The sequence below is a fragment of the Lagenorhynchus albirostris genome, chromosome X (assembly GCF_949774975.1).
Source record: "Lagenorhynchus albirostris chromosome X, mLagAlb1.1, whole genome shotgun sequence".
In the NCBI taxonomy this organism is placed as follows: domain Eukaryota; kingdom Metazoa; phylum Chordata; class Mammalia; order Artiodactyla; family Delphinidae; genus Lagenorhynchus; species Lagenorhynchus albirostris.
In genome coordinates this window covers 1,350,410-1,364,155 of record NC_083116.1, presented here as the reverse complement: position 1 = coordinate 1,364,155, position 13,746 = coordinate 1,350,410, and the positions used below count along the sequence as shown (strand labels likewise).

At 58.6% G+C, this 13,746-nt stretch overlaps 3 protein-coding genes across 3 annotated transcripts in view; 2 read left to right on the top strand and 1 right to left on the bottom strand.

Annotated features, from left to right (window-relative positions):
* TEX28 (testis expressed 28) overlaps positions 1-13,746 on the bottom strand; it is a 118,117-nt gene that overhangs the window by 53,356 nt on the left and 51,015 nt on the right.
* LOC132513858 (paraneoplastic antigen Ma6F-like) lies at positions 1,254-4,036 on the top strand. Its single transcript, XM_060138463.1, has 5 exons — positions 1,254-1,785; positions 1,822-2,037; positions 2,164-2,238; positions 2,401-2,508; positions 2,545-4,036. The coding sequence occupies exons 1-5, from the start codon at positions 1,254-1,256 to the stop codon at positions 3,867-3,869; spliced, it is 2,256 nt and encodes a 751-aa protein (XP_059994446.1). The 3' UTR covers positions 3,870-4,036.
* Positions 8,685-11,503, top strand: LOC132513849 (paraneoplastic antigen Ma6E-like). Its single transcript, XM_060138454.1, has 5 exons — positions 8,685-9,216; positions 9,253-9,450; positions 9,649-9,723; positions 9,868-9,975; positions 10,012-11,503. The coding sequence occupies exons 1-5, from the start codon at positions 8,685-8,687 to the stop codon at positions 11,334-11,336; spliced, it is 2,238 nt and encodes a 745-aa protein (XP_059994437.1). The 3' UTR covers positions 11,337-11,503.

Below are 13,746 nucleotides of genomic sequence, written 5' to 3'. Positions count from 1 at the left end.
ACTAATGATAATATATCTTCAAATATTGGGAAACCCATGGATCAAAGAGAAAAATCACAGAGGGACTTAGAAAATATTTCCAAGTGAATACTAAAAAAGCACAACTTACCAAACTTAGTGGGAGGCAGCAAAAAGCGACAGGAGGAAACTGTATTCCTCTAAATGCTTCTGTTAGAAAAGAGTCAGGACATAAAATCAGTGAGCTAACAGTCCATTTAGAGATTCTAGAAGAAGAAGAGCAAAGGAAACATAAAATGAAGTAATAAGAGAGCTAAGAGAGGAAATCAGTGATAGAAAGCAAATTATGGACACGGTGAACAAAGCCATGCGCTTCTTTCAAAAGAGCAAGGAAACCGAGCAAGTCCTAGAACGATGAATCACGGAAACATAGAAAGAACGCTGATCCCCAATATGAGGAATGAAAGAGGGCCAACGTTACGGATCAGATGTACATTAACAAAGAGGATATAGGGGAATATTATGGGACATTATGGAAATGTTTATGCTAACAAATCGGAAGACTTGAAAAATTCCTTGGGAAAAAGGCAGCTTCCTAAAACTGAGGCCAGAAATGTAGAAAAGGTGACGAGCCTTCTATCTGTCTTTTTTAAAAAAATTATTTTATTTTATTTTATTATTGTTTCTTGAGTCGTACGCAACAAGTGCTCTTTTGTTATTATTTTTAAATTTTATTTTTACTTTTGGCCGCGTTGGGTCTTTGTTGCTGCGCGCGGGCTTTCTCTAGGTGCAGCGAGCGGGGGCTACTCTTCGTTGCGGTGCGCAGGCCTCTCATTACGGTGGCTTCTCTTGTTGCAGAGCACGGGCTCCAGGCATGTGGGCTTCAGTAGTTGTGTCACGTGGACTCAGTAGTTGTGGCTCGTGGGCTCTAGAGCGCTGGGTCAGTGGTTGCGGCGCGTGGGGTTAGTTGCTCCGCGGCTTGTGGGATCTTCCCGGACCAGGGATCGAACCTGTGTGTCCTGCACTGGCAGGTGGATTCTTAACCACTGCGCCACCAGGGAAGTCCCTAGCCTTCTATCTTGTAAATAAATGTAATTTATAAAAAAAGTGTCCTAAAGTCAAACAAACCAAACAGGGCAGGGAGGTGCTCCAGGCTGCTGCTGTGAGGGGCACTAGGGTGGGCTGTGTGGCACAAACATGATTCTCTCTTCTTTGCACCCACAGGCCGGTTCCCACACTTCAACAGCCTGTGCACTCCTGCTTGATCGCTTCCCCCCACCCTCAGGTCCTCGGAGATGGCGATGGCTCTGGCGGTATTGCGGGACTGGTGCAGGTCGATGGGCGTGAACGCTCAGCGATCTCTGCTCATCCTGGGAATCCCAGATGACTGCAAAGACCAGGAATTCCAGGAGGCTGTGCAGGCTGCCCTGCATTCCCTGGGCAGATACCGAGTGCTGGGCAAGGTCTACAGAAAGGAGCTGGGGTCGAGTGTTGCCCTGGTCGAGTTTGCTGAGTGTTTAAATCGAAGCTTGCTCCCCCGCCAAATACCAGGCAAGGGAGGGCCCTGGACTGTGGTCTGCCTGCCCCAGGCCCCTGATGCTGATTCACAGGATAGATCCAATTGCCCTGCGCAGCCCCAGGGACAAGCAGTGGTTGGCAGGGCGGGTGAGGCAGGAACTGCAGGTCACTCAGGAACTGCAGGGGAGGAGGAAGCTGCAAGGGAGGCGGGAGTCGCAGGTATGGAGGGAGACACAGGTGAGGAGGAAGCCTTAGGTGAGGAGGGAGCTGAAGGTGAGGAGGGAGCTGAAGGTGAGGAAGGAGCTGCAGGTCTGGAAGGAGCTGAGGGTCAAGCAGGAGCTGAAGGTGAGGAGGGAGCTGCAGGTGAGGAGGGAGGTGCAGGTGAGGTGGGAGCTTCAGGTGAGGAGGGAGCTGAAGGTGAGGAAGGAGCTGCAGGTGAGGAGGGAGCTGCAGGTGAGGAGGGAGCTGCAGGTGAGGCAGGAGCTGCAGGTGAGGAGGGAGCTGCAGGTGAGGCAGGAGATGCAGGTGAGGAGGGAGCCTCAGGTGAGGCAGGAGCTGCAGGTGGGGAAAGATCTGAGGGTCAAGCAGGAGCTGAAGGTGAAGCAGGAGTGTCAGATGAGGAAGGAGCTGCAGGTGACGACGGAACCTCAGGTGAGGCAGGAGCTGCAGGTGAAGCAGGAGCTGAAGGTGAAGCAGGAGCTGAGTCAGATGAGGAAGGAGCTGCAGATGAGGAAGGAGCTGAAGGTGAGGAAGGAGCTGCAGGTGCGGAAGGAGCTGAGGGTGAAGCAGGAGCTGAGGGTCAAGCAGGAGCTGCAGGTGAGGAAGGAGCTGAAGGTGAGGAAGGAGCTGCAGGGCTGGAAGGAGCTGCAGGGCTGGAAGGAGCTGAGGGTGAAGCAGGAGCTGAGGGTGAAGCAGGAGCTGCAGGTGAGGAAGGAGCTGCAGGTGAGGAAGGAGCTGCAGGGCTGGAAGGAGCTGCAGGGCTGGAAGGAGCTGAGGGTGAAGCAGGAGCTGAGGGTGAAGCAGGAGCTGAGGGTGAAGCAGGAGCTGAGGGTGAAGCAGGAGCTGAAGGTGAAGCAGGAGCTGAGTCAGATGAGGAAGGAGCTGCAGGTTACAGAAATGTTGCAGGCGTGGCAGGACTTCTGAGTATGGCAGGACCCACGGGCGGGGCAATGGCTGCGCCTGAGGAAGCAGTTGTGACAGTGGCAGGCGCCATGGGTGAGGCAGGGCCCGGGACCCAGCAGTGGAGGCAGGCCTCGCAGCCCGTGCTGGACAGCATGGGCTACCAGGAGCTGGGAACCTTCTCTGGGATGGAAGAGCCGGGCCACGGGGAAGGGTCCTCTGAGAGCTGGCTGGAGCAGGCCAGCCACACGCTGCACCTGTGGCGCCACGTGTCTGAGAGGGAGAGGAGGAGGAGGCTGGTGGAGAGCTTGCGCGGCCCCGCGCTGGACCTCCTGCGCGGCCTCCTGGCGGAAGATCCCGAGCTGGCTGCCCAGGACTGCCTGGCCGCGCTGGTGCAGGTGTTTGGGAACAAGGACCCCCGGGGGAGTGCTCGGCTGAAGTTCGTGACCTGTGCCCAGCGGCCCCAGGAGACTCTCTCTGCGTACGTGATGCGCCTGGAAGGCCTGCTGCAGTCGGCCCTGGAGAAGGGGGCCATCCACCCGGCCATGGCGGACCAGGCGCGCGCCCGGCAGGTGCTGACGCGGGCCCGGCTGAACGACACGCTCCGGGACACGCTGAGGAGGAGGCGGCTGATGAGGAGGCCTCCCGGCTTTGCGGGGATGCTGCGGCTCATCCAGAGGACCGAGGCCTGGGACGCCGACCCGGCTAGCAGGGAGCACTTCCCAGGGCAGGAAGAGGCCCGTGTGGACGTTGCAGTCCTGGCAGCAGCCGCCCAGGCCGCCCCGGCCCATGAGGCCATCACCGCAGGCACCACTGCACATGGTGAAGATACCACCGCCCAGGCCGCCCGTTCCAAGGAAGGGAGCGCCGAGGACCACCCGGCACGTGAGGAGGCCAGTGCGGCAGTTGCCGGCACTGCCAAGGCTGGCGAGGCGGCCCCTGAAGACCATGGTGCCGCCAGGGCAGCCCCTGGCCCTGGGGAGACCAGCAAGGCGTCCGCGGCCACTCAGGAAGATGGAAGTGCTGCCGCCCCTGCGGGCCTAGGTCAGGCAGGACCCTCAGATGCCCCCGGGGTCCCCATGCCTGGCCGGATGGGCAGTGCTTCCCCGGTGGCCCCAGGAGGTCCTGGCTGGGAGCCAGAGGGCCTCGCCCAGGCAGGAGGCCAGGAGGCCGAGGAGACCCCCGAGGAGGGGCTCAAGCCCATCCCAGAAGAGCCGGGAAATGAGGACGGGGCTGCAGAGATGAGCCCCCCGGGGTCCACCTCGGGCCACTAGGCTCAGCAGGCCGTGGGGCTGCCAGGCTTGGAGGCAGGGGGAGGCCAGGCCTGGCAGCCTACTGGCCCCATATTAGGGGCCACTCCAGGTGCCTGGGCCTCCCTCCTGAGAGGGGACCCCTATTCATCATCCCCTGGGGCAGGTTGCTCCCTGTACTGGCAAGCCCAAATGTGTCCCTGTAGGCCCCAGAGGGACCCAGGTGTCAAGGAACCCCCAGCCCCCGCTCCCCTCCCCCCAACACACACAGCCTAGCCATCGTCCCCCCGCAGAGCCCTGAGGTGCGCCACGAGCCAGCCAAGGCTCTGGTCTCTGTGGGCCAGTGTCGTGAGCTCAACGTGTGCTTTCTGGGCATAGATTCAGGCCCAGCGCTGCCTGTTGTTGTGGAAATGTGCATGTGTTCTCCTCTGAGCAGTTCCCCCAACCCCTGCGCGGCGTGGAGACCCCGAGCCCAGTCCCAGGAGCCGGCGGGAAGGACGGGATGGACGAGGTCACAGCCAGCGCCCACCCCAGGACCTGGGAGCCCACCTGCGACCTTCGAAGGAAGACCTTGACCGGGGCTGCAGGAGGTCTGCGGGAGGCCCCCCAGGGCTTGTGTTCTGCTGGGCCACCCCGTTGTTCCTCGGGACTCCACGTCCCCGGCTCGGTGGCGTGCGCCCTGCTGTGGGACTGTCCTGTGTCCGCCATAGGGCAGGGCCAGGCCCCGGGCATGTGGGCCAGAAATGGAGGGTCTGCCCTGGGGGGAGCGGGCATGGCCGGCGCCCATCTTCCTGGCGAGAGGCCACCCGCGGGGCCCTCAGGAAGGGAGACTGTGGGGAGATGGAGGGCCGCCGGGTGGGGTGTAGCGGAGGCACCTTTTCGAGGACCCTGGGTGGGGCCGGGACCCGTGAGCTCCGGTGGCCGTTAGAAGTTCCTCTGTGTGTTGTTATGCCCTGTGTTCAATGGTTTCAGTCAATGTTTCTGTTTAATAAATTTCCCTGAACGTTTCATCTGAGTCTGGCCTCTGCTGTGGGCAATGGAGGGAAAGGGCTGCTGCGGGTGAGGGCGGGGGTCCAGAGTCCGATTCCTGCTCAGCACCCATGGGACACCTCTCCGGGGAGAGGGTAAGGTAGGCACTTTGCAGACCCAGACATCGTGAGGGTTTTTCTTCCAGTTCATGGGTGAATTGTAAAGTTTCAGCGAAAACTGATAATTGCCTAAAAAGGCAGTAGAGAAGTTAAAATGTAAATGAAAACCTTGATTATCTCAGCAGGAAAAAGGGAACATAGGAGCAACAATAGATGGACAGACACTGCTATGGACTGAATATTTGTAAACCTCTCCCCCTCATTCACCTGTTAAATTCTAACCCCCAAAGGGATGGCATTTGGAGGTGGGGCCCTGGGAAGTGATTAGCCCATGAGGGGGGAGCCCTCATGAATGAGATTACCTCCCTTATAAAAGAGGCCCCAGACGGCTGCCTCATCCTCTTGTGCCATGTGAGAAGATGGCTAGTTGATACAACTAGACAAGAAATCAGTCCATGTGAAGAAGAGCTTTATTACTATTATTTATTACTCAGCCGTACAAAGGAACGAAATTGGGTAATTTGTAGAGATGTGGATGGATCTAGAGACTGTCATACAGAGTGAAGGAAGTCAGAAAGAGAGAAACAAATATCGTGTATTAATGCACATATGTGGAACCTAGATAAATGGTACAGATGAACCGGTTTGCAGGGCAGAAATAGAGACACAGACGTAGAGCACAAACATATGGGCACCAAGGTGAGAAAATGGTGGGGGCGGGCGGGGGGTGTGATGAATTGGGAGATTGGGATTGACAAATGTACACTAATATGTATAAAATGGGTAACTCATAAGAACCTGCTGTATAAAAAAATACATAAAATAAAATTCAAAAATTAAAACAAACCAAAGAAATAAGAATAGGTTTATGACATTATCAATCACAGTAGAACACCACCTGTAAAGACAAATGGACGTACTTGCCACAACGGGCTCTGCATCGCCAAGTTTGCTCCCCCAACTCCGCAGCCTCGCAGGGAGGCCTTCCTATTGGTGGAAGGCCAATGGGCGTGTCTTTTGCTTCCGGAGGCGCCAAGCCTTGGGACCTCAGGCCCTCAGTGCGCATGGCTACTGCTGCTTCCGTGGCAGAGCGCCTCCTCACGTGCTCTTCTGATCCAACCAGTTTCTCGGTAAAGAGACGTCTAGAACTTTCTCCCTCATCTTCCTGGGGCTTCCGGGAGCACCCGGAAGCCCACGTGGCGTTCGCACAGAGTGCCTGGGACAGTCGGCGGCACAGTTCCTGGCTGCTCTGCTGAGACGAGCTCTTCAGCCCCTCGTGAGCGGGACTCCGGAGCCATCCACAGAGTCAGAGCGAGTCAGGAGACAGGCGGGGGCTTTGCCGGGGGCTGGACTCCGCAGGTACCGGGGGCCCTGGGAAGGAGTGGAGGTCGGGGGAGGGCTACGGGCTGCTCGGTTGGGAGTGGGGGAGCGGCGGCGGAGGGTAGCGGGCTGAAGGGGGGCTGAGGGAAGGGTCCCCCAGTGAGCGGGTCAGAGGGGAGGACCGCTGGCTTCCGGGGTGGCTGGTGGGGGGCGTTCTGGAGTCGGGGTGCAGAGGGTGGGGCTAATGGCTAAGCGTGGGGGGGGCCTGAGCGGAGGGCTTCCTGCTGGTCGGGTGGGGCCGGCCTTGGGGGCCAGAGGAGAGGACGACTGGCTGCGGGGCTGGGGAGGACGGGACGGGACGGGACGGGACGGGACGGGACGGGACGGGCGGGCCCCACCCCCGGGGCCGAGACGGGAGGGGAGGGCTAACGGCTGCGGCGTGTGGCGGGAGGAAGGCTGAGGCGGGGGTCGATGGGGAGGACTCCCGGGCGCGGGTGCGGTAGGCGTTAGGGGAGCTCCCGCCGGGGCGGGGCGTGGGGTGGGGGGGGAGGACGCTCGTGGCAGTTAGGGGGCTCCGGCTCCCGGGTGGGCGGGGGCAAGACGGGTGGGCTCTGCGTCTGGGGTACGAGAAGCGAGAGCCCCTGGCGCTGAGTGTGCTCGGGGGAGGACTCCCCGGTGTGGGGAGGTGAGAGAGGCAGTCTGACCTCTACGCATGGCGGGGCGCCCGGCTTCCAGGGCCCAGAGCGGAGCGCCACCAGCTGGTGGGTGGGGGAGGGTGTATGGAGGGGATGTAGTGCGAGGGGCCGGGGAGGAGCCGCCTGGCCACGGGGGGGCGTAAGTGAAGCTGAGAGGGGGAGGCGCTGGGGCTGCTGTGATCTGGTGGAGGCTGTTGGCCATGGCAGATGGGTTTGTGGGGGTCCAGGGAGGGGCTCTGGCCCACTGCATTAGGCATCGAGAGCTTCAGGTCGCCTCTGTCCGGGTGGCACAGGAATTGCAGAGGTGGGTGGGCAGGGCAAGGCCCTGGCCTCCACACAGAGTACACAGATTCTTTACGAGGGTGCTTTGCACATTCACCCGGACACGCCATACCAGAGTTGTAAAACAGTCTCCATAAATTTAGCAGTATTGCAAGTTTACGTGATAAGTTTTCTCATCACGGGGGAATTTTATTTGATGGTACTAATGATAATATATCTTCAAATATTGGGAAACCCATGGATCAAAGAGAAAAATCACAGAGGGACTTAGAAAATATTTCCAAGTGAATACTAAAAAAGCACAACTTACCAAACTTAGTGGGAGGCAGCAAAAAGCGACAGGAGGAAACTGTATTCCTCTAAATGCTTCTGTTAGAAAAGAGTCAGGACATAAAATCAGTGAGCTAACAGTCCATTTAGAGATTCTAGAAGAAGAAGAGCAAAGGAAACATAAAATGAAGTAATAAGAGAGCTAAGAGAGGAAATCAGTGATAGAAAGCAAATTATGGACACGGTGAACAAAGCCATGCGCTTCTTTCAAAAGAGCAAGGAAACCGAGCAAGTCCTAGAACGATGAATCACGGAAACATAGAAAGAACGCTGATCCCCAATATGAGGAATGAAAGAGGGCCAACGTTACGGATCAGATGTACATTAACAAAGAGGATATAGGGGAATATTATGGGACATTATGGAAATGTTTATGCTAACAAATCGGAAGACTTGAAAAATTCCTTGGGAAAAAGGCAGCTTCCTAAAACTGAGGCCAGAAATGTAGAAAAGGTGACGAGCCTTCTATCTGTCTTTTTTAAAAAAATTATTTTATTTTATTTTATTATTGTTTCTTGAGTCGTACGCAACAAGTGCTCTTTTGTTATTGTTTTTAAATTTTATTTTTACTTTTGGCTGCGTTGGGTCTTTGTTGCTGCGCGCGGGCTTTCTCTAGGTGCAGCGAGCGGGGGCTACTCTTCGTTGCGGTGCGCAGGCCTCTCATTACGGTGGCTTCTCTTGTTGCAGAGCACGGGCTCCAGGCATGTGGGCTTCAGTAGTTGTGTCACGTGGACTCAGTAGTTGTGGCTCGTGGGCTCTAGAGCGCTGGGTCAGTGGTTGCGGCGCGTGGGGTTAGTTGCTCCACGGCTTGTGGGATCTTCCCGGACCAGGGATCGAACCTGTGTGTCCTGCACTGGCAGGTGGATTCTTAACCACTGCGCCACCAGGGAAGTCCCTAGCCTTCTATCTTGTAAATAAATGTAATTTATAAAAAAAGTGTCCTAAAGTCAAACAAACCAAACAGGGCAGGGAGGTGCTCCAGGCTGCTGCTGTGAGGGGCACTAGGGTGGGCTGTGTGGCACAAACATGATTCTCTCTTCTTTGCACCCACAGGCCGGTTCCCACACTTCAACAGCCTGTGCACTCCTGCTTGATCGCTTCCCCCCACCCTCAGGTCCTCGGAGATGGCGATGGCTCTGGCGGTATTGCGGGACTGGTGCAGGTCGATGGGCGTGAACGCTCAGCGATCTCTGCTCATCCTGGGAATCCCAGATGACTGCAAAGACCAGGAATTCCAGGAGGCTGTGCAGGCTGCCCTGCATTCCCTGGGCAGATACCGAGTGCTGGGCAAGGTCTACAGAAAGGAGCTGGGGTCGAGTGTTGCCCTGGTCGAGTTTGCTGAGTGTTTAAATCGAAGCTTGCTCCCCCGCCAAATACCAGGCAAGGGAGGGCCCTGGACTGTGGTCTGCCTGCCCCAGGCCCCTGATGCTGATTCACAGGATAGATCCAATTGCCCTGCGCAGCCCCAGGGACAAGCAGTGGTTGGCAGGGCGGGTGAGGCAGGAACTGCAGGTCACTCAGGAACTGCAGGGGAGGAGGAAGCTGCAAGGGAGGCGGGAGTCGCAGGTATGGAGGGAGACACAGGTGAGGAGGAAGCCTTAGGTGAGGAGGGAGCTGAAGGTGAGGAGGGAGCTGAAGGTGAGGAAGGAGCTGCAGGTCTGGAAGGAGCTGAGGGTCAAGCAGGAGCTGAAGGTGAGGAGGGAGCTGCAGGTGAGGAGGGAGGTGCAGGTGAGGTGGGAGCTTCAGGTGAGGAGGGAGCTGAAGGTGAGGAAGGAGCTGCAGGTGAGGAGGGAGCTGCAGGTGAGGCAGGAGCTGCAGGTGAGGCAGGAGCTGCAGGTGAGGAGGGAGCTGCAGGTGAGGCAGGAGCTGCAGGTGAGGCAGGAGCTGCAGGTGAGGAGGGAGCTGCAGGTGAGGCGGGAGATGCAGGTGAGGAGGGAGCCTCAGGTGAGGCAGGAGCTGCAGGTGGGGAAAGATCTGAGGGTCAAGCAGGAGCTGAAGGTGAAGCAGGAGTGTCAGATGAGGAAGGAGCTGCAGGTGACGACGGAACCTCAGGTGAGGCAGGAGCTGCAGGTGAAGCAGGAGCTGAAGGTGAAGCAGGAGCTGAGTCAGATGAGGAAGGAGCTGCAGATGAGGAAGGAGCTGAAGGTGAGGAAGGAGCTGCAGGTGCGGAAGGAGCTGAGGGTGAAGCAGGAGCTGAGGGTCAAGCAGGAGCTGCAGGTGAAGCAGGAGCTGCAGGTGAGGAAGGAGCTGCAGGGCTGGAAGGAGCTGCAGGGCTGGAAGGAGCTGAGGGTGAAGCAGGAGCTGCAGGTGAGGAAGGAGCTGAAGGTGAGGAAGGAGCTGCAGGTGAGGAAGGAGCTGCAGGGCTGGAAGGAGCTGAGGGTGAAGCAGGAGCTGAGGGTGAAGCAGGAGCTGAGGGTGAAGCAGGAGCTGAGGGTGAAGCAGGAGCTGAAGGTGAAGCAGGAGCTGAGTCAGATGAGGAAGGAGCTGCAGGTTACAGAAATGTTGCAGGCGTGGCAGGACTTCTGAGTATGGCAGGACCCACGGGCGGGGCAATGGCTGCGCCTGAGGAAGCAGTTGTGACAGTGGCAGGCGCCATGGGTGAGGCAGGGCCCGGGACCCAGCAGTGGAGGCAGGCCTCGCAGCCCGTGCTGGACAGCATGGGCTACCAGGAGCTGGGAACCTTCTCTGGGATGGAAGAGCCGGGCCACGGGGAAGGGTCCTCTGAGAGCTGGCTGGAGCAGGCCAGCCACACGCTGCACCTGTGGCGCCACGTGTCTGAGAGGGAGAGGAGGAGGAGGCTGGTGGAGAGCTTGCGCGGCCCCGCGCTGGACCTCCTGCGCGGCCTCCTGGCGGAAGATCCCGAGCTGGCTGCCCAGGACTGCCTGGCCGCGCTGGTGCAGGTGTTTGGGAACAAGGACCCCCGGGGGAGTGCTCGGCTGAAGTTCGTGACCTGTGCCCAGCGGCCCCAGGAGACTCTCTCTGCGTACGTGATGCGCCTGGAAGGCCTGCTGCAGTCGGCCCTGGAGAAGGGGGCCATCCACCCGGCCATGGCGGACCAGGCGCGCGCCCGGCAGGTGCTGACGCGGGCCCGGCTGAACGACACGCTCCGGGACACGCTGAGGAGGAGGCGGCTGATGAGGAGGCCTCCCGGCTTTGCGGGGATGCTGCGGCTCATCCAGAGGACCGAGGCCTGGGACGCCGACCCGGCTAGCAGGGAGCACTTCCCAGGGCAGGAAGAGGCCCGTGTGGACGTTGCAGTCCTGGCAGCAGCCGCCCAGGCCGCCCCGGCCCATGAGGCCATCACCGCAGGCACCACTGCACATGGTGAAGATACCACCGCCCAGGCCGCCCGTTCCAAGGAAGGGAGCGCCGAGGACCACCCGGCACGTGAGGAGGCCAGTGCGGCAGTTGCCGGCACTGCCAAGGCTGGCGAGGCGGCCCCTGAAGACCATGGTGCCGCCAGGGCAGCCCCTGGCCCTGGGGAGACCAGCAAGGCGTCCGCGGCCACTCAGGAAGATGGAAGTGCTGCCGCCCCTGCGGGCCTAGGTCAGGCAGGACCCTCAGATGCCCCCGGGGTCCCCATGCCTGGCCGGATGGGCAGTGCTTCCCCGGTGGCCCCAGGAGGTCCTGGCTGGGAGCCAGAGGGCCTCGCCCAGGCAGGAGGCCAGGAGGCCGAGGAGACCCCCGAGGAGGGGCTCAAGCCCATCCCAGAAGAGCCGGGAAATGAGGACGGGGCTGCAGAGATGAGCCCCCCGGGGTCCACCTCGGGCCACTAGGCTCAGCAGGCCGTGGGGCTGCCAGGCTTGGAGGCAGGGGGAGGCCAGGCCTGGCAGCCTACTGGCCCCATATTAGGGGCCACTCCAGGTGCCTGGGCCTCCCTCCTGAGAGGGGACCCCTATTCATCATCCCCTGGGGCAGGTTGCTCCCTGTACTGGCAAGCCCAAATGTGTCCCTGTAGGCCCCAGAGGGACCCAGGTGTCAAGGAACCCCCAGCCCCCGCTCCCCTCCCCCCAACACACACAGCCTAGCCATCGTCCCCCCGCAGAGCCCTGAGGTGCGCCACGAGCCAGCCAAGGCTCTGGTCTCTGTGGGCCAGTGTCGTGAGCTCAACGTGTGCTTTCTGGGCATAGATTCAGGCCCAGCGCTGCCTGTTGTTGTGGAAATGTGCATGTGTTCTCCTCTGAGCAGTTCCCCCAACCCCTGCGCGGCGTGGAGACCCCGAGCCCAGTCCCAGGAGCCGGCGGGAAGGACGGGATGGACGAGGTCACAGCCAGCGCCCACCCCAGGACCTGGGAGCCCACCTGCGACCTTCGAAGGAAGACCTTGACCGGGGCTGCAGGAGGTCTGCGGGAGGCCCCCCAGGGCTTGTGTTCTGCTGGGCCACCCCGTTGTTCCTCGGGACTCCACGTCCCCGGCTCGGTGGCGTGCGCCCTGCTGTGGGACTGTCCTGTGTCCGCCATAGGGCAGGGCCAGGCCCCGGGCATGTGGGCCAGAAATGGAGGGTCTGCCCTGGGGGGAGCGGGCATGGCCGGCGCCCATCTTCCTGGCGAGAGGCCACCCGCGGGGCCCTCAGGAAGGGAGACTGTGGGGAGATGGAGGGCCGCCGGGTGGGGTGTAGCGGAGGCACCTTTTCGAGGACCCTGGGTGGGGCCGGGACCCGTGAGCTCCGGTGGCCGTTAGAAGTTCCTCTGTGTGTTGTTATGCCCTGTGTTCAATGGTTTCAGTCAATGTTTCTGTTTAATAAATTTCCCTGAACGTTTCATCTGAGTCTGGCCTCTGCTGTGGGCAATGGAGGGAAAGGGCTGCTGCGGGTGAGGGCGGGGGTCCAGAGTCCGATTCCTGCTCAGCACCCATGGGACACCTCTCCGGGGAGAGGGTAAGGTAGGCACTTTGCAGACCCAGACATCGTGAGGGTTTTTCTTCCAGTTCATGGGTGAATTGTAAAGTTTCAGCGAAAACTGATAATTGCCTAAAAAGGCAGTAGAGAAGTTAAAATGTAAATGAAAACCTTGATTATCTCAGCAGGAAAAAGGGAACATAGGAGCAACAATAGATGGACAGACACTGCTATGGACTGAATATTTGTAAACCTCTCCCCCTCATTCACCTGTTAAATTCTAACCCCCAAAGGGATGGCATTTGGAGGTGGGGCCCTGGGAAGTGATTAGCCCATGAGGGGGGAGCCCTCATGAATGAGATTACCTCCCTTATAAAAGAGGCCCCAGACGGCTGCCTCATCCTCTTGTGCCATGTGAGAAGATGGCTAGTTGATACAACTAGACAAGAAATCAGTCCATGTGAAGAAGAGCTTTATTACTATTATTTATTACTCAGCCGTACAAAGGAATGAAATTGGGTAATTTGTAGAGATGTGGATGGATCTAGAGACTGTCATACAGAGTGAAGGAAGTCAGAAAGAGAGAAACAAATATCGTGTATTAATGCACATATGTGGAACCTAGATAAATGGTACAGATGAACCGGTTTGCAGGGCAGAAATAGAGACACAGACGTAGAGCACAAACATATGGGCACCAAGGTGAGAAAATGGTGGGGGCGGGCGGGGGGTGTGATGAATTGGGAGATTGGGATTGACAAATGTACACTAATATGTATAAAATGGGTAACTCATAATAACCTGCTGTATAAAAAAATACATAAAATAAAATTCAAAAATTAAAACAAACCAAAGAAATAAGAATAGGTTTATGACATTATCAATCACAGTAGAACACCACCTGTAAAGACAAATGGACGTACTTGCCACAACGGGCTCTGCATCGCCAAGTTTGCTCCCCCAACTCCGCAGCCTCGCAGGGAGGCCTTCCTATTGGTGGAAGGCCAATGGGCGTGTCTTTTGCTTCCGGAGGCGCCAAGCCTTGGGACCTCAGGCCCTCAGTGCGCATGGCTACTGCTGCTTCCGTGGCAGAGCGCCTCCTCACGTGCTCTTCTGATCCAACCAGTTTCTCGGTAAAGAGACGTCTAGAACTTTCTCCCTCATCTTCCTGGGGCTTCCGGGAGCACCCGGAAGCCCACGTGGCGTTCGCACAGAGTGCCTGGGACAGTCGGCGGCACAGTTCCTGGCTGCTCTGCTGAGACGAGCTCTTCAGCCCCTCGTGAGCGGGACTCCCGAGCCATCCACAGAGTCAGAGCGAGTCAGGAGACAGGCGGGGGCTTTGCCGGGGG